Source organism: Ciona robusta, chromosome 14, assembly GCF_009617815.1.
Source record: "Ciona robusta chromosome 14, ASM961781v2".
Lineage (NCBI taxonomy): Eukaryota > Metazoa > Chordata > Ascidiacea > Phlebobranchia > Cionidae > Ciona > Ciona robusta.
This window is the reverse complement of record NC_143248.1, coordinates 1031912-1055331: the sequence shown is the minus strand read 5'-3', so window position 1 is coordinate 1055331 and position 23420 is coordinate 1031912. Positions and strand designations below refer to the sequence as shown.

At 37.0% G+C, this 23420-nt stretch overlaps 2 protein-coding genes and 1 long non-coding RNA gene across 5 annotated transcripts; 1 reads left to right on the top strand and 2 right to left on the bottom strand.

Moving 5' to 3' along the window:
- Nucleotides 1–9246, bottom strand: LOC149724732 (uncharacterized). The gene is made up of 19 exons (XM_089892031.1): nucleotides 9106–9246; nucleotides 8856–9046; nucleotides 8671–8802; nucleotides 8184–8342; nucleotides 7915–7986; nucleotides 7542–7770; nucleotides 7295–7479; nucleotides 6960–7034; nucleotides 6491–6679; nucleotides 6220–6291; nucleotides 5777–5965; nucleotides 5649–5720; nucleotides 5163–5345; nucleotides 4514–4585; nucleotides 4195–4389; nucleotides 3951–4019; nucleotides 3539–3730; nucleotides 1923–1994; nucleotides 1–1657 (listed from the first exon to the last, which is right to left on the bottom strand). The coding sequence occupies exons 1-19, from the start codon at nucleotides 9140–9142 to the stop codon at nucleotides 1349–1351; spliced, it is 2694 nt and encodes an 897-aa protein (XP_089748157.1). The 5' UTR covers nucleotides 9143–9246; the 3' UTR covers nucleotides 1–1348.
- Nucleotides 2015–10368, top strand: LOC149724731 (uncharacterized). Of its 2 annotated transcripts, none has more exons than XR_016386469.1 (3): nucleotides 2015–2410; nucleotides 3037–3123; nucleotides 6242–10368. It is a non-coding gene; the product is annotated as an uncharacterized LOC149724731 (long non-coding RNA). The 2 variants fall into 2 exon arrangements; XR_016386470.1 differs by having other exon boundaries at nucleotides 2017–2410; nucleotides 6610–10368.
- Nucleotides 9572–23190, bottom strand: LOC149724730 (complement receptor type 1-like). 2 transcript variants are annotated; one of them, XM_089891993.1, is made up of 40 exons: nucleotides 22721–23188; nucleotides 22562–22647; nucleotides 22408–22503; nucleotides 22079–22175; nucleotides 21909–22013; nucleotides 21427–21519; nucleotides 21064–21249; nucleotides 20681–20878; nucleotides 20433–20621; nucleotides 20179–20373; nucleotides 19919–20107; nucleotides 19594–19845; nucleotides 19273–19461; nucleotides 18990–19101; nucleotides 18783–18934; nucleotides 18509–18672; nucleotides 17883–18081; nucleotides 17496–17699; nucleotides 17224–17412; nucleotides 17058–17169; nucleotides 16843–16994; nucleotides 16624–16787; nucleotides 16383–16569; nucleotides 15711–15908; nucleotides 15450–15641; nucleotides 15072–15266; nucleotides 14812–14997; nucleotides 14419–14610; nucleotides 13964–14161; nucleotides 13703–13894; nucleotides 13324–13518; nucleotides 13064–13249; nucleotides 12671–12862; nucleotides 12409–12606; nucleotides 12000–12191; nucleotides 11626–11814; nucleotides 11309–11420; nucleotides 10755–10906; nucleotides 10170–10333; nucleotides 9572–9862 (listed from the first exon to the last, which is right to left on the bottom strand). In XM_089891993.1, the coding sequence occupies exons 1-40, from the start codon at nucleotides 22773–22775 to the stop codon at nucleotides 9677–9679; spliced, it is 6684 nt and encodes a 2227-aa protein (XP_089748119.1). In that variant the 5' UTR covers nucleotides 22776–23188; the 3' UTR covers nucleotides 9572–9676. The 2 variants fall into 2 exon arrangements, with proteins under 2 accessions (XP_089748119.1, XP_089748120.1); XM_089891994.1 differs by lacking the exons at nucleotides 13324–13518; nucleotides 13703–13894; nucleotides 13964–14161; nucleotides 14419–14610; nucleotides 14812–14997 and having other exon boundaries at nucleotides 22721–23190.
- Between the last annotated feature and the right edge of the window lie 230 nt (nucleotides 23191–23420).

The following is a 23420-nucleotide window of genomic DNA, read 5'->3' as shown; positions in this document are numbered from 1 at the left end:
GTTGTCATTTAATTATGTTGTTTGGGTACGCATACCACAACACAACAGGTTACGCCAAGCTCACATAACAAAAGTTAAAAATAGAATAAACTTATTGTGTAATAGATGTCACTGTTACACCCAAATGTAATGAATATTGAAATGTTTACCTTTGACGTCATCCACGGTATATGGCAACTTGCCTGACATGGTGTGACGTATAAACTAATTAAATCTATATTAAAGATCTTAATAGAAAATTTACTGTTATTGGTTTAAAAACTAACTTTTAGCTGAAACAAAATACAAAAAAAATCACCCTCAAAGTTACATACGTGGTAACTCGTAAGCTGGCACGAGGGGTATAAAACAGAACGCTCGTGTTATAACGACTGTTGTTTTCTGGCCACACGAGGATATAACAAGTTATATACATTCATAGCTGAATGACTTGCATATATTGCATGCAGAGCAAATAAGATCTGCAAAGTTATCGGTCTTATCTTTCACAAACATACCGTACCAACGTTCAAATGTATGGAACAAACAAATATCAAGTAAAATCAAGAACTTTGTGCTGTGCGTAAACATTGTCAATATCAAATGTTTAAACAGAATATATGTAAATGTAAATACGTTAGTTCATTCATGCATCACCCACAAAGTAACATATACGTGGTAATTTGTAAGATGGCACGGAGTGTATGAACACCCCTGTTATAACGACTGTCGGTTTTTGGCTACGCGGGATAAAGTAAGTTACATTCATACAGTCATTCTGTCGATACATGATAATATAGACCCCAATTTCAAATAAAACCTCTAATTTCATAGTATTCAAGTAAAGGCATTTATTGATATTCGAGTGTTAAACCTGATAATATTGATAACTTAAAGATATTGTTTTATGCTCGAAACTATAACCTAATACTTCTCTTTTGATGAAGTAGTAGGGTGGGGGAAGATGGGACACATTTTGCACATAATATTCAAATATCCTGATCGTGTTTTAAACAATTTACAACGGCCTTTGGATGTTCTTTGTTTACCACTAAACGAGACGAAAAAAATATGAAAAGGTGTCCCATCTCCCCCCACTCCACTATAGTTGTTATAACAATTCCCTTATTTGCGCAGAGCTTTGAATAATGTTTAAGGAGTATGTGCACCAAACTGTTCACATTTTGTGGTAAAACGAATATATTTTTGTTATGTACAATCTATTACTATCAAATAACGACACACTACGAATCAATAAATATAATAATATAGGGTATACAGTATACACGCACATTTTACGCGCATTGCAAATTCAACAGATAAGAGCAATTACGCTTATAAATATCTGTGCTTGTCGTGTGCAGTTTGTTTACATGCCTCGGAGGTATTTAATCGACACCAGATCGCCAGCCTTTACGTTGAACTTAACAGGTGTCTTGCGCATAACAAAAGCACCGACGACCCCACTCACACCATCAGACACAGCATTCCACAGAACGTTTGTCGTCTTTTTAATATCTAGCAGATGCTCGCTTAGATTTTTTTCACATGTTTCGATTGCCCTTTGACGGATGTTTGCAAAAGGCAGTGCGTCTTCCATTTCATTTTTCACTAAACGTATGAACTCATCATGCGCACATTCAAGTGTACTGTTGGTTGCAAACCGTTTGCGAGATACCTGAAGATGAACATTGGTGTGAGGCCATAGCCTATGAGTTGAACAGGCGCCAGTAGGGTAGAGGAAGTCGGGACACCTTTAGCAAATAATATCCAAGTATCCTGATCGTGTTTTAAACAACAATAAGCAATGGTCTATCGGAGTCGTGATGATACAGTTTTATTCTTTAATTGTTTTGGTTTACTACCAAATGGGTCGGAAAAATAGAACGAAAAGGTATCCTATCTTCCCCCACCCTACAATATATATGAGCAAACAAATTTACCCGACACATTATATGGAAATAATCAGTCGACAACTCGTTGTAGAAGACATCTAGTTTCTTGTTCATATTGGCCTGCAAGTAACAAACTTATTTTGTTGTTTTGCTTACGGTAAAAAAGGATATGTCAAAAACGAAAAGATGCTACGTTACGGTGGAACTACATTCGTTGTATGACATATGGGATTACCAACCGTACAAAATGCCATTCTGTGCAAAAGCGTAAAATGTGTGTAAAACCTTCATGAAATCGGGACTCTCCCTACTGACCAACTTAAGTTTTTATTTTTATTGTTAGTTTTAAAACTACGCAGCACTGGAGCAGTGTTTCGGTTTCGTTTGGTTTTGTTTAAAAATCGTCTACAACATAGTTTGGGCGCTATACTGTCAGGGTTATATGGTGCTCGCTTCCAATCTTCCACACAAACAAATCCAGTTGATAAACGCCGGCAATTCTTCCACGAAGAAGGCAATTCACATTGCGAAATGAGGTTAGTACCTACTGTTACTACTCAGCACTGTACAGATGGATAATTTAACTTCGGAAAATATAATGTAATTGTTTAATAATTTGAACAACCCATTAATTTGTCCGGCGCCGTGGTGTAGTGGTTAGTGCGCCTGCCTGTAACCCAGAGGTAATGGGTACAAGGCTCGACGCTGCTACCATTGTGGGCGTATGTGTCCTTGGGCAAGACACTTAACGGCAATTGCTCCAACCCAGTGGTTACTAATGGGTTGTCTAAATTATCAGCCATACATAAAAAAAACCAAAAAAATTACCCACAAAGTAACATACATGGTAACTCGTAAGCTGGCACGAGGTGTTAACCCGTGTGATAACGACTGTCGTTTACCGGCCACGCGAGGATAAAGTAAGTTACATTCATTCATTCATTTATAGTCAGCCGCAACGAGCCTTGAATCCATTACCTCTAGGTGATAGGATATACTTTATACTTGTATAGGATAACTATACTTTCTGGTTCTTTACATTGGTTAACGCTGTCACTTGAGTTATTAGAATAGGTGGTTTAAAGGAAAACTGAAATGCACCAGTATTTATCTTTTTCTTGTACGTTATAATTCATATTGTGTTCCGAATATGATTTATTAGGTAGAGCAAGCCCAAGAAAAGCTGACAGATGGTTTCTATGCATGACAATGGCAACAAGGAATTGAACATGGGATATTTATTGAACAAGTAAGTGGTCATTTAATTCCTTTTTGTTAAATAATTGTTGTTGTTACTTCGGTATCTTTTTCCGCACTATCTCAGTTCTTATTCTAACATTTCTAGTCTAATATCTCTTGACTAAAATCAAATTATAAACTATATTTAATAATTTTCAAACTATGCCTAGAATTAAAACCGCGCATAATTAACGATTAATGAGCCTGTGCTAGAGTCTTAATGAAATAGAGACTCTTCCTACGAAAACTTCAATTTCATGCGTTTAGTTTTAGACCTGTAGGCTATATTGTCAAGGTTAGGTGAGAGAATTTGTTTTATTCTTTGTTTATTTATCGCTTTTAGGGTAAAACAGTTAACTAAATTAAAATCATGCTAATTATAATACGTGCTCATTCATTAGAGCTGTGCTCTCTTGTATTCTTACCTTTAATTGAGAGTTGTTTTCCTTCGCCTTTTCAAACATTTGTTGAATCACGAGCTCCAAAGCTTTCTCGTGTTCTTGAAATTCCTTGTTTGGTGGAGTTTTAAAACCACGATATGTTTGCATTGCACTTTCTTTCTCCTTATTATGTTTTAGCTGAAGCTCATTTTCTTCCATATATTTGCCATTTAATACCTATAGTATGCTTAAATTCAAATGTATATTAAAAAAGTAGGTACAGTTGCAAAAGTAGCGGCGTACGAAATTATGTATTATATATATATATATAATTTTTGTTGTCCATATGGCAATATCTGGCCAGTAAAAGATAACAGTTATAAATTATATTTTGTACACCTAATAGTATATAAATCCTATTTAAAGTTTTATGTATAAGTATAGGGTTTATTTTTACCATAATAGCTTGAAAGTATTGCTTCTCCATAGCTTTCCTGTTCTGGAAAAACTGGTTTTCGGCTCGCATCTGTAAGAAATTTTAAATAAATGAATGTAACTTACATTATTCTCGCGTAGCTGGAAAATTACAGTCGTTATAACACGGATGTTCATACACTTCGTGCCAGCTTACAAGTTACCATGTATTTTACTTTGTGGGTGATTAATGATTATTTTTTCGGGGATTTTTCATTAAAGTTCACCTTGTGGAAATCATTAGTGATGTCGAGTGACTTCTTCTCGCAATCCATCAGTGTTTCAATTTTTATTTTACACGACTGTGCAAACTCCACTCCCCTAGTTTGTTCAACATTAACCAAAACTTCCATGGCAGCACTGACAGCTTGATTATGAGCTAAAGATATTTCTTCTTCTTCCATGTATTTATCGCGACTTAACTGCAAGTATTATTAGAAAGCGTTTACATAAAAAATAAAAATTATATTTTTCGCATTTTTAAAATGCATTTCACTTGACTGCCACACCCATATGTATTTAATTATATAAAGTATCCAAACTCACCGTTCGTATGCACTCCACGTATCTACATTTTGCTTGTTGAACCACAGCTGAGATATCACTGTCCAGTATTTCCTTTAATTGAAGTAGTTTAAAATATATACGCCCCCTCATACATGTATGTATATGTAAAGGTGTGTGTAACCAAACTAACTAAGCACATAGGTTTTTCACTGTTGTGGCAAAAAGTTGTTTAAAAAAGTTTTTTTACTTAAACCACATAGGTAACATTTATTTTTTCGTTGTTTTATGTTTGTATTAATTGTAGTTTTTTTATGTTTGTATTAATTGTTTGCTGTGTGATGTCCTTACTCCTGTCATTTTCTTTATAGTTTGTATATTCCTTAGGTTTGTAGATTTTATGTAGTTTAATTCCTGTGATTTTACGAGTTGACATGTCTCGCACGTATTTTACTTTTTGGTTGATTAAATTATTAATTTAGTCAAGCTTACAGCAGTCTGTCTATAGCAGTAATCTGTTGTAGTGGCGTACAGGACCTCTTACTTTACGTAGCAGATGGGTATAATGAATGATATCATGTATTCACATTATCTATTCTATGTTGGTGAGGACCTGCAGCGTGGCTTGCCATGGGTGATAGGATTTAGGCCGGAGTTGGCCCATTACCCCATCACATGATGCGGTACTTACGTCATACTTTTTCTTGTAGTTATAAAACTGTTCGAGTAACTCTTGTTTTAAAACTTTTTCTTTTGCAACTTTGTATTCCGTTTCCCTCCCAATCTCAGTATCATTGTATTCTTGCAAAACTTGAGATAAAGCTTCATCGTGTGCTTGATTTAGCTTGGAACTTGTTTTGTTGTGCGATAATGCCTGCAATGGAACAGTAGACAGTAGTTGCTTTAAGGATGTTCGAATTTGAATAAATGTAACTTAGTTTATCCCCGCGTGGCCGGAAAACAGCAGTCGTAATAACACAGGTGTTCTGTTTCATATACCTCGTGCCAGCTTACAAGTTACCATGTATGTTACTTGTGGGTGATATTTTTTAGGGGATTTTTTTCATTTTTGTTTGTGTATGGCTCATTATTTGGACACTCCATTAGTGACCCCTGGGTTGGAGCAATTTTTGTATAGGTTAATGATTTCTTGTTCCATATGTTAATCTTCAATCACCTGGTTCATTTTCGGTGTATATTTCCGCTTTAAAGCGGAGAACAAAAGTTCCAGATCTTTTTCAGTGATTTCCTGCATACAGAGAAATTAATGTAAATATTGCAAAATAACTTGTATAAGTTAGAAACCTTTAGTTTTCCATTTTGAGCTTCAAATTCTTTGTGCTTCCCTTCAACTGCTAAGTGGAACACCCTTTCATATACTTTAACCAAATCCCGGTCGTACTGGCGTGTGAGCTTCTTAAAAGCTTTTAGCGATTCACTTTTAGCATGTGCTGCTCCTTTATCTAACTTTTCCATGTATTTGCCGCAGGCGTACTGTAATATTGTAAATTTACTGGTATCTTAAACTGCATAAACCTAATAGTATTGGAAGCCATATTATTCATATAGTGGGATGAGGGAAAATAGGACACCTTTTTCTTTTCAGAAACAAAAACATTCGTATCCTCACGAATCCCGTAGACTGTGTTAACTGTTTAGAAAACGATATTATGCGCTAAAGGCGTCTAATCTTACCCCACAGTACTATATTAGAACACAGAATATTTATCATTCACAACATAACCTACCGAATCCAAATGCTTTTTGTAGACGTTTCCTGCTTCTGTTGCGGCCTCGAAAATTAGAATTTTAACCTTTTCCTATAGAGTATTTAATAAGCTCAATGTTATAACTTTAATTTGAAAAGAACAAATGAATAATGCTGTTCGAAACAAAAACTAAATCAAAAAGAAACAAAAGATGACAATTTGTTTAGGCTTTAAACTGCAGCTCGAAACGTTGTTTATTATTGTTAAAAAATGTAATAAATTAACTTAATTAAGCGATTGCCATTTTTACCTTTCTTGTATTATTTTCTGCCTGAATCTCCAGAAAAACTCTTCTTATTCCAGTTTCCAACTTTTCTTTGTAAATTGAACTTGTCTCATCATCCACTTTATCATGCTCTTCAAATTTAGCCACCGCGTTTGCAAGATGGACTTCATTCATTCGTTTCAATGCTTCAGGATCGTGGTAAACTTCCCCTACCTGTGTATTATGTGGAATGTTTGTAATCAATTGTAACTTGCTTTATCCTTGCGTGTTCGGAAAACGACTGTTTTATTATATCACAGGTGTTCTGTTTCATACATCGAGTGCCAGCTTACGAGTTACCATGCATGTAACTTTGTTGGTGATTAACACAATGTTAACAGCGGCGAGTGTTAAACCCATTACCTCTAGGTTAGAAGCAGGCATTCAAACCACTTTGCTATAGGGTCGGACTTTGTATTACATAAAACATTATAGTTAAATGCTGAAAACTTACCTTATTAAGCATGTCTTTACGATATTCATCAATAAACACTTCAATATTTCTCACAAATTCTACCCGATCGTTTGCCTGAAATTAGACTAAGCATGTAATATTAGAGTTACCATGTATGTGACTTTGTGGGTGATTGTTTTTTATATATGGCGGATAATTTGGACAACTTATTAGTGACCACTGGATTGGAGTAATTATCGTAAAGTGTCTTGCCCATGGATACATACTCGCAAAAAGATAACAGTGACAAGCCTTGATCCCTTACCTTTGGTTACAGGCAGGTGCGCTACTTTTCCACGACACCCCTAAATTTAAGTTTAAGACTGTTTACTTACTTCAAGTAAATTTATCACTTTTGGCATTTCACCACTGCTAAGTATTTTCGTATATTCGATTGCCAGATCGATGAGACCTTCACCAGTGATCGTGATACCATTAAGTTTCTTTACAATCACATTTTCCTTCTTGAACAATTGTTTTGCTAAACCGTCGGCAGTTTCTAAAAATTCTTTGTCTATATCTGTGTAAACAATACCAGTTTCACTGTACAATTCACTCATAAGTGCATAGTACAACTATTACCACAAATTGAAATCGCACTGTCATCTTTCGCTTTTCGCAAAGCGACCGTTTTTCCTGGATGTGGCATCAGACTACAACTAACTTGGGAAAATGAAGTTTTCAAATTTTGTCGCACCATTCTGTTCTCTTCTAATTGAACTTCTGTTACTGTTTTCAAATACTTTTTACCCCCTTTAATTCCATTGTCAAAATCTGTCATTTCCCAGTTTCGAATCAGAAAAATAAGACCCTAAACAATATATTTTGTTCTTTTTATAAGTAATTAAATATTTTACAAAGTTTTGCAAAATATATTGAAATTTAAAAAATGTAGAGTCCGGAGCGTTTTAACTAAATAATGGAATGAAATACGGTTATGTTTCTTTACCCTAACCTGAAAGGGAGGAGACGATGCATTGGCATGCTGTTTCTTTTCAGCTGCGTATCTAGCGTAACTTGTAAAAACCTGAAAAAGATGAGCATAAATTAATTTGTAAAATTTTTCCAAAGGGATTGGCAGAAGTTTAAGTTAATGACGCAAGTGTTGCAGAGCTACTATTATTTCGTAGCTACAAATTCACCTAAAAAATTGAATATGCTACTTTGGTATTAGTTTTGGTGTGTTGATATGTGTTTCTTACATAAGCCATGTTTTGTTGTTACCTCTAACTGTTGAAGATCATTCTCTTGAATCTGAGCAGTAAGGTTGTATATTTGTACAGAACTTAGTAAAGTGCTCAAAGCAAATATAGTTGAGCAATCTTTGGCTCCTGTTTTGGTGTCAAACATTCCTTGTGTGTCCATCAAAAACACGGCAACTTTCTGTAAAGCAAACACAAACAGTATTCTTATATACAAACTAAATAAATATAGTGGAGTAGGGGAAGACGGGACACCTTTAACATATAATATCCAAATATACTGATTGTGTTTTAAACAATTAACAACGGTCTATGGGAGTTGTAAGGATATAGTTTTATAATTCTTTGCTTTTTTTTGTTTACTACCAAATTGGACAAGACATTGGAGTTCAAGGGTGTCCCACCTTCTCTCAACCTACTGTATTACAAAAAATGTACAGTTTGGAGTGTTTTTAACTAAATTATAAAATGGGATATCGTATAGTTAAATTATTCTCTGTTTTTTCTACCTTCTTATCGCTTGTTTCCAACATAAAAGGTTTGTTTGTGATGTGAATCCCAACAGTGTTTCTTTCTGATCCTCCGCGCGAATGAAAAACGTTTGGTATTTTTTTGTCTCCATTTTTATGCCATTTTTGCGACTAAAATCACATTAGGTTAGCATCATATTCCAACTCAACTTTAACAATTGAACCTGATTTTCCATTAAATACTGCAATAACACATTCAACAAGAACGACTTTCCTCTACGAAATGGCCCAGCAACGGATATAATCGCTACTGGAAGGTCTTGTACGTTTTCGAATATTTCTTCAAAAACATCACATTTCAATCGAAACCCTTCGCCCTCTGTGTCCATATCCAATATAGAAACGGCTTCCATGTCTGAATTATTTGGTGTTCATACAATTTGAAGTTGTTTTTATAGATATTGCATACTTTACCTTTTTGATCATCGCAGCGAGGTATGATACCCGACATGGCTATCTTTCCAACCAAGACTATACTTAAATCTAGTTGAAATTAACGTCTTACTAAATAAGTGACTGCTTTGTAATGCATAGGTAATTGTTACTCCTTTCTGTATATTTGTCAAGCACATTATTGTATTATTTCCTTGTTTGATGTATACATATATCAATATATATATATATGTGCTTATCTTAGTAGCTGTTATTTAAGATTGAGGTTTTTAACTACACTGTCTTTGACATTATCTCAATGCATTAAATCATCCAGACATTAGTCAATAAATACCAACTGCCATTTCATCTGACTCGTAACTTATAAGTCAATTATTAATGTGTAAGAAAAAATGCACATAAACTAGCAACTAAATAACCTTGTCAAGTGTGTATTTGGTATTAGCAATTAATTTATATATAAAATAACTGCCAACCCAAAGCAAAATATCAGCAGCAGACATTTTATTATTTTTTCAATTTGCAACCTTATTCAAACATTCGTTTCTGCATTGTTGGTTTACAATCTTGTTTACTCTCAGTAAACACAAGTTTATTGCAAGGTACTTCCACAACGGTTGGTGCAAATAGACCTTGCTAACTTGGATGCAAATTGTTCATCCAGACCTTGAAACCCAGATTCAACCATAAACAGGTTTTCTTCTGACCCAGCTATTGCTATTAGTTGGTTGCGATCGATCGCTTTTTTGTTCCCCGGCACGATGCCCACTGCGTATGTCTGTTATGGACAAACAGTTATTATAAATTTAATTCAATTTGTCCTTTATACTCATAAGCCAAAACTGGCTGTTTATGTTTTTAACTTCTAGATCCATTTATTTTATATGAGTTTGATTGTCGTTTGAGAAACTCTGGAATGTAGGCCAGAGTTGGCACATTAATGTTTACTTTATATATATTTATATATAATGCACCAATTATTTTTTAAAGTTTGCGCTTTCTGAAAACTAAATTACGTCAAATCTAGTAACATCACTACACATGTTTTCAAGCATTGCCAAATTATACCACGTTTAAATATTTACCAGGACTCCCATATCTCTTAATTGTTTAGAAATGTCAACAACGTTATCTTGTGCACGCCCATCAGTAATTGTCAACACAACATCTTTAATATCAGCTCGGTTTCCATTTTCAGCAGCTAACATAACGTCCTTTGCATGTTGTAAGGCCTGGCCAGTCCATGTACCTTTAATTGAATAAATGTAACTTGATTTATCCTAGCGTGGCCGGAAAACGACAATCGTTGTAACACGGGTGTTTGGTTTCATACACCTTGTGCTTGCTTAAGAATTACCAAGTATATAACTTTGTTAGTAATTGTTTTTTTTTGTATAGCGAATAATTTAGAACTCATTAGTGACCCCTCTGTTGGAGCAATTGCCGTTAATTATCTTGCCCAAGGAAACATTTGCCCACAATGGTAACTGTGATTGAATAAATGTAACTTATTTGTTATAACAAAAGTGATCTATGTCATATATAGCTAGCACTTAGTATTGAAGGTTTCTATTTCTGTTTGGGTGATCAATTTGCTTTATTACGAACAACTCAGTTGCTAAATATTTCTGTAATTGCTACATGTATCAGTTTTAAAAGTTTGTACATACCTCTACCATTGTAGTTGATTCTGTCGTAGGCTGCCAAAAACGCATCCTTGTCACCAATGTGATCGTTAAGTAAGACCTGTGTTACATTGTCAACCTTTCTGTTGTATCGAAACACAGCCATTCTTGCTGCGTCTTCAGCTAAAACAAATGTACTGAAAAGAAAAATAGTTCATGTGATAATACTGTTTTTTTAGTTTGTGGTATGTTCTAAAATTACCAGAAAATGACAGTCGCTATAACACGGGTGTTCATACACTGGTATTTGTTATTTTAGTTTGTGGTTTTTTAAAATTAGGGGTTTTAGTTAATCTGTGTTGATTTTTATACACTGGCGTCGATTCCCGGTGGGCCCGCCCCCCTGGTTGACGGTATCTGTATTATCGTGAACAACGCGTTGTAGTTTAACCTTTATGTGAGTCATATTTTAACTTTCACGTACGTTTTATTTAAGAATACACTGACATTTACAAAGTGAAAAAAATCGCTGCCCATGTTCATATACAATATGTCGTTTTAATTGTTAAAGCATATAACTGTACAAGCTTATAACCTACTTCAAAACGTTTCTTCCAAACTCCTTCATAATCCTCCAATTCTTTCTCCCAATTGAAGAAGAAGAATCGACAACCATGACAAAGTCCATTGATGCGTATGGTGGGCAACTACCTGTTATATAGATGGGTGTGGAAATGTGAAAGAGATCTCAACATCACAAAACAAACAAATGCCAGAAGATCTTTCACACTTACATGTTAGTAATACCACAAAGCAAATTTAAGATCACAGAACAAACAATTGCCAGAAGAACTCTTTCACACTGATAATACATATTAGGGCAATTTAATATACAACATCTGCAGTTTCTACGTACGAGCACAGCAAGGTGTTGGTTTATTCCATGTTGTATCGTTCAAGCACGTTGACGTCGTTTCGTTGGCTGGGAATAAGAAGTAACCATTGGAAGAATCACATTGGAAGGTACATACAGAGTTTACAAAGTTGTCATCTGTGCAGTTGATATGGCCGTTCTTTAGAGACGAAATTGCATCGCACTCAATCCCTTTGAAAATACAATGTATAACTTTAGCAATTTCCATACACATTATCTAGTATCTTGTTATAATAGGAGACATTATAACAAAATACTTTCGAAATACTTTCGTTATAATCGAAAAGTCGTTGACGCACAACTTCATTTAATAGAACACAGAGTAGCAATCGTTTCCAATATGATATGTGTCTTACTTTCACAAACTGGAGCTGTATTGTCAAATGCCGGAGCAGCATTCTCCTGATCGACGCATGTAATGTACAACGGACCAACTGGTCTGTGATATTGATCGCATTCAAATTCACACGACGAACCAACATATAGTTCTGGTGTGCAGGATATGAATCCATTCAATGGTGCTGATGGGGGTGTAGGACAGCGTTTGCCTGCAGAATAAATAACATGTTGGTCAGGTAACTACAGGCCGGTATGCAATTAGTAACGCATTGCTGTTGCGGCTAGATTTATTTATGTGACCCTCTATGGAGTGAATTTTAGTAAAAGATCAAGGGATTTTTGAATACACTTATACTTCTACTGAACCTTCTCTTTGACGAAAGTATATGTTTGGTTAATGATGCCAATTGTTTACTTTGGACTCACGTTCACATATTGGTGGCAGAACAGACCATTCTCCCATTGCATCCCCATTACCATCATTCATACATGAAGTAACAGCAGCACCAATTATGGCATACGATTGACTGCATGTGAACGTACACACGCTGTCGAGATGGTTTTCGTTCGTACAAGACACAGAGCCGTCAGTTGGTGCATTTTGAGGTGGCTGGCACATAATTGCTGTACAATGCAACGTTCCATATGTTATATATATATAATACTACGTATATCACAGCCTACTCACGCTGACAGACAGGCGCAGGTTTGTTCCAATCTACCTCACTTGAATCGTTAGTTTGACATGTCGTTGAAGTTGGTCCAATTATTGTAAAGCCCGTACTGCAAGTAAATGAGCATATGCTGTTTATGAAATCACCATCACTGCACGATACATTTCCATTAGAGGGGGCTTCGGGCGTTGGAGAGCATGATAATCCTGTGTAACAAAAGTCAGTCATCTAAAAATCACCAATAAAGTAACATACATGGTAACTCGTAAGCTGGCATGAGGTGTTAAACCCGTGTGATAACGACTGTCGTTTTACAGCCACGCGAAGATAAAGTAAGTTACATTACATCCAAATAGCTTCTCAACACAAAATCATATAATACACAACGTTATTATCAAATGGCTTACGTTTACAAGTTGGTGCTTCTTTGTTCCATGTTCCGGCATTGTTGTTTTCTCCACAAGTCGACGAAGATGGCCCCAGGAGTCTGTAACCCTCAGAACACGAGAAAGAACATACAGTTCCTATAGCTACTTCTCCTATGCAACTGGTTCCACCATTTTCAGGGGCCGCATGAGCAGTACATAAGATTTCTAAAACAAAATGACGATAACGTCTAGTTTCTCTATACTTGGCATTAAACTAATCTGAATTGTTTGGTAATAACCTTGACAAACTGCAGCATCGTGATTCCAAACTCCATCAGTGGTAGTATTACCAAAGTTGCAACTTATCGTTGGTGATCCAATCAAGACGTGGCCACTATTGCAAGTGAAAGTACACACGCTATATAGAAGGTTATCGTCATCACAAGACACATCTCCATTTGTTGGTGCTGTTTGCTGAGGCGTGCACACAATGGCTGGAAATGTATCTTTGTTATTTGAATAGCTGCTTTTAGGTATACACCATTGGAATACAGTTAAGGTGGTAACAGATACAAAGGTTACGAGCTATACTAAGTTGAAGATTATTGCGACAACTCTGACGTATAAATATAAAGTGTCCATGTTATGTCTCTTCAAATGATTATAGAATATACTAACGTTGACATGATGGAACGTCATTGCTCCAAATTCCAAGTGGATTTCCTGAAACTTCTTCGCAAGTTGATGAAGCTTCACCCACTAATTTGTATGCGGAAGGACATATAAAAGAACACACAGTCCCAATAGAAACGTCACCCGTACAACTTGTGTGGCCGTTCATTGGGGCGTTCTGAGCAGTGCATAGTATTTCTGCAGCAGAAACGTTTCCATTATAATACAGTTTAGTAAATAGGAGAAATGCACAAGTGTTCAGATTACCTTGACATACTGGTGGCTCGTTGCTCCAAGATCCATGTTCATTGTCTTCTAGGTTGATATTACATGTCGATGTTGCCGATCCAGACAACATATACCCATCGTTACATGCAAAACTACATTCGCTGTTTAAATGGTTGCTACTCGTGCAAGTAACACCCCCGTTCGGAAGCGAGGTTTGCTCAGGATTACAAGTTATTTCTGTGTTGGAAATAATGTTATCAGTTGTTTTAATGCTGGCTTCTTTTTATCACGAACTCTTAAGAATCTTAAATTACATGGAGTGTTTGGTGTTTTCATGATAAACCAAACATTATTCCAGGTCGCTCTACGCGGATTATAGCCTTCCTCACTGATATATATATATGAAGTGTGTCAGCCATACGTATACAAATCTTTAAAAATAATGCTACATGTTATATATATATATAATACTACGTATATTATAGCCTACTCACGCTGACAGACAGGCGCAGGTTTGTTCCAATCTACCTCACTTGAATCGTTAGTTTGACATGTCGTTGAAGTTGGTCCATTTATTGTAAAGCCCGTACTGCAAGTAAATGAGCATATGCTGTTTATGAAATCACCATCACTGCACGATACATTTCCATTAGAGGGGGCTTCGGGCGTTGGAGAGCATGATAATCCTGTGTAACAAAAGTCAGTCATCTAAAAATCACCAATAAAGTAACATACATGGTAACTCGTAAGCTGGCATGAGGTGTTAAACCCGTATGATAACGACTGTCGTTTTACAGCCACGCAAAGATAAATTAAGTTACATTACATTCAAATAGCTTCTTAACACAAAATTATATAATACACAACATTATTATCAAATGGCTTACGTTCACAAGTTGGTGCTTCTTTGTTCCATGTTCCGGCATTGTTGTTTTCTCCACAAGTCGACGAAGATGGCCCCAGGAGTCTGTAACCCTCAGAACACGAGAAAGAACACACAGTTCCTAAAGCTACTTCTCCTATGCAACTGGTTCCACCATTTTCAGGGGCCACATGAGCAGTACATAAGATTTCTAAAACAAAATGACGATAACGTCTAGTTTCTCTATGCTTGACATTAAACTAATCTGAATTGTTTGGTAATAACCTTGACAAACTGCAGCATTGTGACTCCAAACTCCATCAGTGGTTGTATTACCAAAGTTGCAGCTTGTCGTTGGTGATCCAATCAAGACGTGGCCACTATTGCAAGTGAAAGTACACACGCTATATAGAAGGTTATCGTCATCACAAGACACATCTCCATTTGTTGGTGCTGTTTGCTGAGGCATGCACACAATGGCTGGAAATATATCTTTGTTATTTAAATAGCTGCTTTTAGGTATACACCATTGGAATACAGTTAAGGTGGTAACAGATACAAAGGTTACGAGCTATACTAAGTTGAAGATTATTGCGACAACTCTGACAAATAAATATAAAGTTCCCATGTTATGTCTCGTCATATGACCATAGATGTACTTACGTTGACATAATGGAACGTCATTGCTCCAAATTCCAAGTGGATTTCCTGAAACTTCTTCGCAAGTTGATGAAGCTTCACCCACCAATTTGTATGTGGAAGGACATATAAAAGAACACACAGTCCCAATAGAAACATCACCTGCACAACTTGTGTGGCCGTTCATTGGGCCGTTCTGAGCAGTGCATAGTATTTCTGCAGCAGAAACGTTTCCATTATAATACAGTTTAGTAAATAGGAGAAATGCACAAGTGTTCAGATTACCTTGACATACTGGTGGCTCGTTGCTCCAAGATCCATGTTCATTGTCTTCTAGGTTGATATTACATGTCGATGTTGCCGATCCAGACAACATATACCCATCGTTACATGTGAAACTACATTCGCTGTTTAAATGGTTGCTACTTGTGCAAGTAACACCCCCGTTCGTAAGCGATGTTTGCTCAGGATCACAAGTTATTTCTGTGTTGGGAATAATGTTATCAGTTGTTTTACTTCCGGTTTCCCATTCTTATTCACGAACTCTTAAGAATCGTAAATTACAAAAAGTGTTTGGTGTTTTCATGATAAACATTATCCTAGGTCGCTCTACGCCAACTATAGCCAACCTCACTGATATATGCCATAAGTGCCATACATAAAAAAAATAAAACAAATACATACATAAAAAATACATACATAGTACTTAATGCCATACATAAAAAAATAAAACAAATAAGTGCCATACATAAAAAAATAAAACAAATACATACATAAAAAATACATACATAGTACTTAATGCCATACATAAAAAAATAAAACAAATCTCAAAAAATCACTCACAAAGTAACATATACATGGCAACTCCTAAGTGGGCATGAGGGGTATACGTCCGTGTTATAAAAACTGTCGTTTTCCGGCCATGCGAGGATAAAGCATTTACTTTATAACACTGACCTCCAGGTCGTTCTTGGCCGCATTGGTTTGTACAGATACTTCTGCTTAACTTGTAAGCAAACTGTTGGTCCAACGCACTGAACCCTCCCGTCACCAGAAACATATTCTCTCTGCTTCCAGCAATATCGAGCAATTCATTCTTGTCTAATTTCTTATTGTTTCCTGGTTGTATCCCGATGACATATGTCTAAATGGAAGCATTGGTAAACTAATTCCCTGAAGCGTTGTTACAGTATCTTACCAGAACTCCATTTGCTCTAAGCGCCTGGGATACATTCCTTACATGATCTTGAGATCGTCCATCAGTAATAGTCAAAACAACATCAACCACTCCGGGTCTGTTCCCATTTTCTTCGCTAAACATCACATCTTTGGCGTGACGCAAAGCCTGTCCCGTTAGTGTACCTAAATGATATTACTCCGTAATAAATAAAAATGTAATATCAAGTCTACAGTATACCTCCTCCATTGTAAGGTATCTGATCGTACGCAAGGAATAATTTTGTCTTGTTGGTGGGGAAGTCTTTCAGTTGTACTTGGCTGTTGGTATCCACTCTTTTATTGTATCTAAATACAGCCATTCTTGCAGTGTCGTCACCCAGGTTAAAGGAACTTTAAATAGGAAATGTTTTGTGTTAGAATCAAATATATAGACAAAGGGGGAAACGTATATACTTGAGTATATTTTTTCCAAAGCGTTTCATAATATTCCAGTTCCGTCTTTTCACCGACGATGAAGAATCAAGAATGAGAACAAAATCCATGGCTGCATACGGGGGACATTGTCCTAAGAAGAGAACCATCTTTATCATAGTTGTTGAAAGTTAAGATCTTGACTTACTGCTACAGCATGGCACTTGCTTGTCCCACGTTCCGTTGCTCAAACAAGTAATTTTGTTGTTGGTTTCAGGGTAGACCGAATAGCCATTCGATGTTTCGCAATGAAATGTGCAAACAGAATTGACAAAGTTTCCATCAAGGCAAGTCATTCTTCCATTTGGAATCGGTGGAACTTGACTACACTGAGTACCTTTAAAACACAAGCCATGTTTGGTATGCATTTCCTGAATGTTTATAGCATCTAACATGTCGGCGGTTATACATATTACTTACGAATGCAAGTTGGGGCAGGGTGCGACCACGAAGCAGTAAGTCCATCCTCGGATAAACATACTGACTCAGTGTTACCGACAAGTGTAAACGACTGACAAGGAGTGACTTCACATGCGAACTCGCATCGACTTCCCAAGTTGTAACCATCAGAACAAACGATCGAGCCGTTGGTTGGTGCAGAGAGAGATGTCAAGCATTGAATTTCTACAAAAACAAAACTTCATTTACTTTTTAAGCATCAATTTATACGCGAAGCCTTTAGTAGGCTTTCATTGAAAAACAATGCTTAATAAACTTTCAATTATTGCTGCATGGTTTTTTTTACATTTTGTGCTTTGATTTTAATATGCTAACTTATACAAAGATACAATACTTCCACCGTTGTACCTGCTGATACAATTGGTACTGGAGGTCTTCCACACTGACTTGTGCAAATCGATTGACTTAATTTCTCAGCAAACTGTTGATCCAATGCTGCAAAACCTGACGTTACCAGAAACATATTCTCTTTCCTGCCAGCGATTTCCAGCAATTCGTTTTCGTCCAACTTTTTTTTATTGCCAGGTTGTACACCAATGACATAAGTCTGAACAGCAAGTGGGACACCTTTAGCACATAATCTCCAAATATGCTGATCGTGTTTTAAACTCTAACAACGATCTATAGGAGTCATGAAAATATGGTTTTATAATTCTTTGAATGTTCTTTGTTTGCTACCAAAATCAGTATGAAAATATGTTCTATCTTCACCCACCCTACTAAGATGCAAAAAAATTATCTAATTTAACATTTACATTATATAGTCCCAAGAGCTCCTGGTGCTAAAAATCCAGCTTTGTTTACAAAGTTTGAATGAATGAATGTTACTATACCTACTATATCCTTGTGGACGGAAAACGACAGTCGTTATAACAGGGGTGTTTATACACCTTCCCGTTAAGTATCTTGCCCAAAGACATATGCGCCACAATGGTAGTAACGACGAGCCTTGAACCAACAGTCATCAAACTTACCAAGGCTCCGTTTGCTCTGAGTTCCCTTGAAATATTACCGACATCATCTTGGGCCCTTCCATCAGTAATGGTCAACACAACATCGACAACAGAAGGCCTGTTGCCATTTTCTTCAGCTAATATAACATTCTTAGCGTGGCGCAATGCTTGCCCAGTTAATGTACCTGAGTTTAAACCAATTTATTAAGAACATCTTCAAATCTTAACCATGTATGGCTAAAAATGAAATAACTGACCATGACAGTCAAAAGTTTAAAGTGTCATTGTTATTTACCCCCTCCGTTATAAGGTATGCGATCATAGTCTTTGAAAAAACTTGTTCTATTTTTGAGATGGTCTTTAAGAAGTATTTGCGTGTTGGTGTCAACTCTTTTGTTGTATCGGAAAACGGCCATCCTTCCAGTTTCTTCCCCAAGATCAAATGCCCTTCAAAAATATCTTGGTAATTTTTTTAAAATAAATAACAAGTGGTAAAACATACTGAAGAATGTTTTTGCCAAATCGTTTTATTATGTTCCAATTTCTTCGTTTAACAGAGGATGATGAATCAAGAATTAGAACGAAGTCCATAGCAGCATACGGAGGACAGCTTCCTGAAATTCAAACGGAACTAAATGTTTTATAACAGCCATTTCCAAACAATAGTTTTTTTCTTAAGCAGTGTTTCAGGCAGTTTATTAAAGTACCGACGTTATACCACCACTGTTGTATTTTTACAGCTATACTTTAAGTTGATTTTGATTTCCGTATCTAAAAAAACTCACTGTCGCAGCATGGAGGGTCCTGATCCCATGAACCATCCTCCAGACATCGTATGTTGATATGATTCGCCGGAATTAAATGATAACCACTTTCCGTATCGCATTGGAACGTGCATACAGAGTTAGAGAAGAACTGATCGGTGCAAGTGTAGTTGCCGTTCACAACTGTGCCGAGGCTGCTGCATGTTACTTCTGAAAAACGACCACGTTTAGTTATATTGAGTGTATGAAACTTTCTTTCGGATGTTTATGCAACCCCACGAAAAGTTTATTCAATATAAAAATCCAGCCTTCACATTATTAAAAGTCGAAGAAATACGGTACCATTTTCGGGGCTTGGAGTTGTATGTTCTGTATCACGAATCTCATCCTGCGTTTCAGTTTGACAAATTGGTGGTGGTGAGCTCCAAACTCCATCTGTGTCGCCGTCAAAGTTGTCTTGGCATGTTGCAACGGCGCTACCGTTGACCGAGTATCCAGCGTTGCAATGAAAGGTACAGACACTTCCAAAGTTATGTGCAGCCGTACACAACACGCCACCGTTTATTGGAGGTGGTTGTAAGTCGCAGGAAACAACTATTATGGAACACAGTTAGGGCTTTTGCTTTATTAAAAACAACATATGAGTAGGAAAGTTTTAATAGCTTACTTTGGCAAATAGGTGGAGGTGTAGACCATGAAGGGCTGCCCTCCGTAAGCGTGCAAGTCAAAACTGCTTCACCAACGATTGCGAATCCGGGGTTACAGCCGTATTCGCATCTACTATTAAGATACGAACCATCACTGCATACATAAAATCCATTTTCGGGGTCTGCCAATGGAGGACTACATTGGTGACCTGTATATATATAATATAAGACATATTATACTTTATTCTGCTGGCACTGTAGACCAACACGGATTTCTTACGGAAGCATATCGGCGGTGGCGAAGTCCAAACTCCGTCTGTGTCGCCGTCAAAGTCATCTACACATCTTGAAACAGCACTGCCGTTCAATGCATATCCCGCATCGCAATCATATGTACATACACTTCCAACGTTGTGAGCTTCCGTACATAATACCCCACCGTTTGTTGGGGGTGGTTGTAGGTCGCAGGACACAACTGTGTAAACATAAACCTAATGTCTTGCCAGCTTACTATATAAAAACCGAACACCTTACTTTGGCAAATAGGTGGAGGTGTTGACCATGAAGGGTTTCCCTCAGTAAACGTGCAAGTCAAAACTGCCACACCAACGATTGCGAATCCTGGATTGCATCTGTATTCGCATCTGCTTCCAAGATATGAACCATCATTGCATTCATAAACCCCATTTTCGGGGTCCACTGAAGCAGGATTGCATTGTTGACCTATATAAATATATAAAACATACTGTTTCTGATTAAGTTGTTAATAAAGTTTTTCTGACGGTAGCATGTCGGTGGGGTCGAACTCCAAACACCGTCTGTGTCACCGTCAAAGTTGTCTTCGCATGTTGAAACAGCACTCCCGTTGACCGAGTATCCAGCGTTGCAATGAAAGGTACAGACACTCCCAATAGCATTGTCAGCCGTGCACGAGATACCACCGTTTAATGGCGGTTGCTGTGACGGTTGACAAGTCACTTCTGAAAAAAAAAACATATTATGTTATTTATGGGTGAGGTCCCGCAGCGCGACATGCCACTGGCCCTAGGATTTAGACCGGGGTTGGCCCATTACCCCAACACCAGGAAAAACGAACGTTAGGGTTCGCAATAAAATATAAAACCGATAAAGAAAAGCTTATAAAAAACCATTCAGGGTAGCTTACTTTGGCAAATGGGTGGAGGTGTGGACCATGATGCCTGCCCCACCTTAAGCGTGCAAGTCAATACCGCTTCGCCAACGATTGCGAATCCGGGGTTACAAGCATATTCGCACCTACTTTCAAGATATGAAGCATCCGTGCATTCATAAACTCCATTTTCCGGGTTCAATGGTGTAGGAGTGCACTGAGCTGTGATGATATACGATATTACTTTCATGTTGTAAACCGGTATGAGGAGTGTGAAACAAAACACTAACGGTATAACGACTGCCGTTGGCCCGTCACGCGAGGATTTATAAGTTTCACTCACTTTATCATTTATTTATCTATTTTTTTCATATTGTTAAATGCGCCAAACATTCTCACCTTTTCTACACGTCGGTGGTTGACTGTTAAGAGCTGCAGTATTCGTATTCGTCATGGTACATCTGGTTGCTGTGTTTCCTGCCAGTATGTACCCTGCAAACAATATATATAGCCATTAATAGCGTTTTTAAAATGTATAAAACTACGCAACATTTTGTTTATTTTACTGTTGAAAGCACTTATAGCAGGCTGGGAAAAGATGGGACACTTTTGATTCTATTTATCCGACCCATTCGGTAGTAATCAAAAAACATAAAGTGTGTCCCCACGACTCCTACAGACCGTTGTTAATTGTTTAAAACACGATCGGGATACTCGGATATTAAGTACTAAAGGTGTCTTGTCTTCCCCACTCTATACACCAAACCGTTGATTAGAGCAGAATTATTGTTGAGTTACAGTACCGACCAAGCGTTATATATATATATATATATATATATATATATATATAGGTTATGGTTGCCGTATGCGTTACTTTATACCTGCGTTACAGCTGTATGTACACTCCTGGTTCAGTGTTAGCAGTTCGTTTCCAGGACATGATACGGCACCATTTGCTGGGTTTGTAGGTCTCTCACATTTCGGTTCTGTAAGTTGCGCAGTTAAAGATACGGTGTTCAATTTTGTGTGTAGGCTGGACTTTTTTACTTACTTTTGCTGCAATCGCTCGTTGCTCGGTTGCAGTTGTCGTTCTCACAGCAACATACACAGTAGGATCCGTGTTGTTCCGGTTTACAAAGGTTCGGGTTCTGTATAGAAACATAAACATTGCTTAGTATTCCAATATATGTGATGGGTTCTTGCTGTTATTTTTAAATAATTTAAAGTGTTGCTTATATGAATATACCGAACGTTTTCGGCCGTTCAAAAATGTATGTGATAAAAACGAGGCAGTTTTAATAGTTAAGCATACCTCCTCTGCGCTTCTTATACTAAAATAAAACATCACACAGTGTTTCGATATTATGAGTAAACTGTTACGTTTCTTGCGTTGTTTTCGCATGCTTGTGTGTTCTTACAACCCTTCGATATCCGTATTCCTTGTGGGTCTCTTCTTATTTCCGTTTGACACGACATCTGCAATCATAAAATCGTGCAATTTGTCTATGTTTTTATTTGTAAGTTATTTGCATACCTGGTTTGGCTGGCACTGTTTCAAACGTCCGTTTATAACACAGTCGTTGTAACTCTGAGCGTTGTTGCAATCCCAGCATTTTAATGCTTAATGATAAATTATATTGTTAAAGTTGGCAAGAATAAGTTCAGTAAAATAGACACAAACGTCTTAACTTACCGTTAGCAGTGAATAGAAATACAAAGCACAACGCCGCCCGGAAAATCAGATGCATTTTATTACTGCCACTTGGTATTCCTAAGTGAATCTGTCACACAAATGCTGCAGATCAAACTAGACTGCAATTTCTGCTTTACAGAAACTCTATGCACTAAGAGATCCTAATGTTTTTGTTGTGTATATGTATATATACTTTCCGCTTTGGCGAACTATTTCAAATTCAACCTTTTCGTCTGACCTCTTTTTCAAGTACAGCCCAATACCATACAATTGCCCAAATACACCGGGTATAATCGCTTCCTTCATGCACACCGGTTTCTTTTACACGTGCAAGCCTAACTGGGTCGAACTTGATTAACCGGCGGCCTAGATTAACTATTGCATCCGATGGCGTGCAAAACGACTTGACCCTGATTCGCTTGCCAACATTTATGTGAAAATTTAGTTCTGATAAACCTAACACAGTTAGTTCTACGACGAACAAAACATGTATTATACTTTACCCCCTAATGGCGTCTACGTGCAAACAATTCACAAGTATCTGTAAAGTATGGTTATTAGGCAACAATTGCACTGAAACTGACAAGTTATATCTTTTAAGACACATTTTAAGCAGGTCGTGTAAAGCTTGTTTTGTGTAATATACAAGACCTCGCTATAAACATTCCGTTATTCTTTCCTTTTTGAAAAACGGTATATT

Excerpts from the sequence above, each read along its gene's own strand:
- LOC149724730 (XM_089891993.1), bottom strand. The coding sequence starts at position 22,775 with ATGCATCTGATTTTCCGGGCGGCGTTGTGCTTTGTATTTCTATTCACT. Across the intron at positions 22,648-22,720 it reads ATTTCTATTCACTGCTAACG|CATTAAAATGCTGGGATTGC; the intron begins GTAAGTTAAGAC and ends TTTATCATTAAG. Across the intron at positions 9,863-10,169 it reads TAAGAGATATGGGAGTCCTG|ACATACGCAGTGGGCATCGT; the intron begins GTAAATATTTAA and ends TGTCCATAACAG.
- LOC149724732 (XM_089892031.1), bottom strand. The coding sequence starts at position 9,142 with ATGTCGGGTATCATACCTCGCTGCGATGATCAAAAAG. Across the intron at positions 5,966-6,219 it reads ACAAAAAGCATTTGGATTCG|TACGCCTGCGGCAAATACAT; the intron begins GTAGGTTATGTT and ends ACAATATTACAG. Across the intron at positions 4,390-4,513 it reads ACGTGGAGTGCATACGAACG|TTAAGTCGCGATAAATACAT; the intron begins GTGAGTTTGGAT and ends TAATACTTGCAG.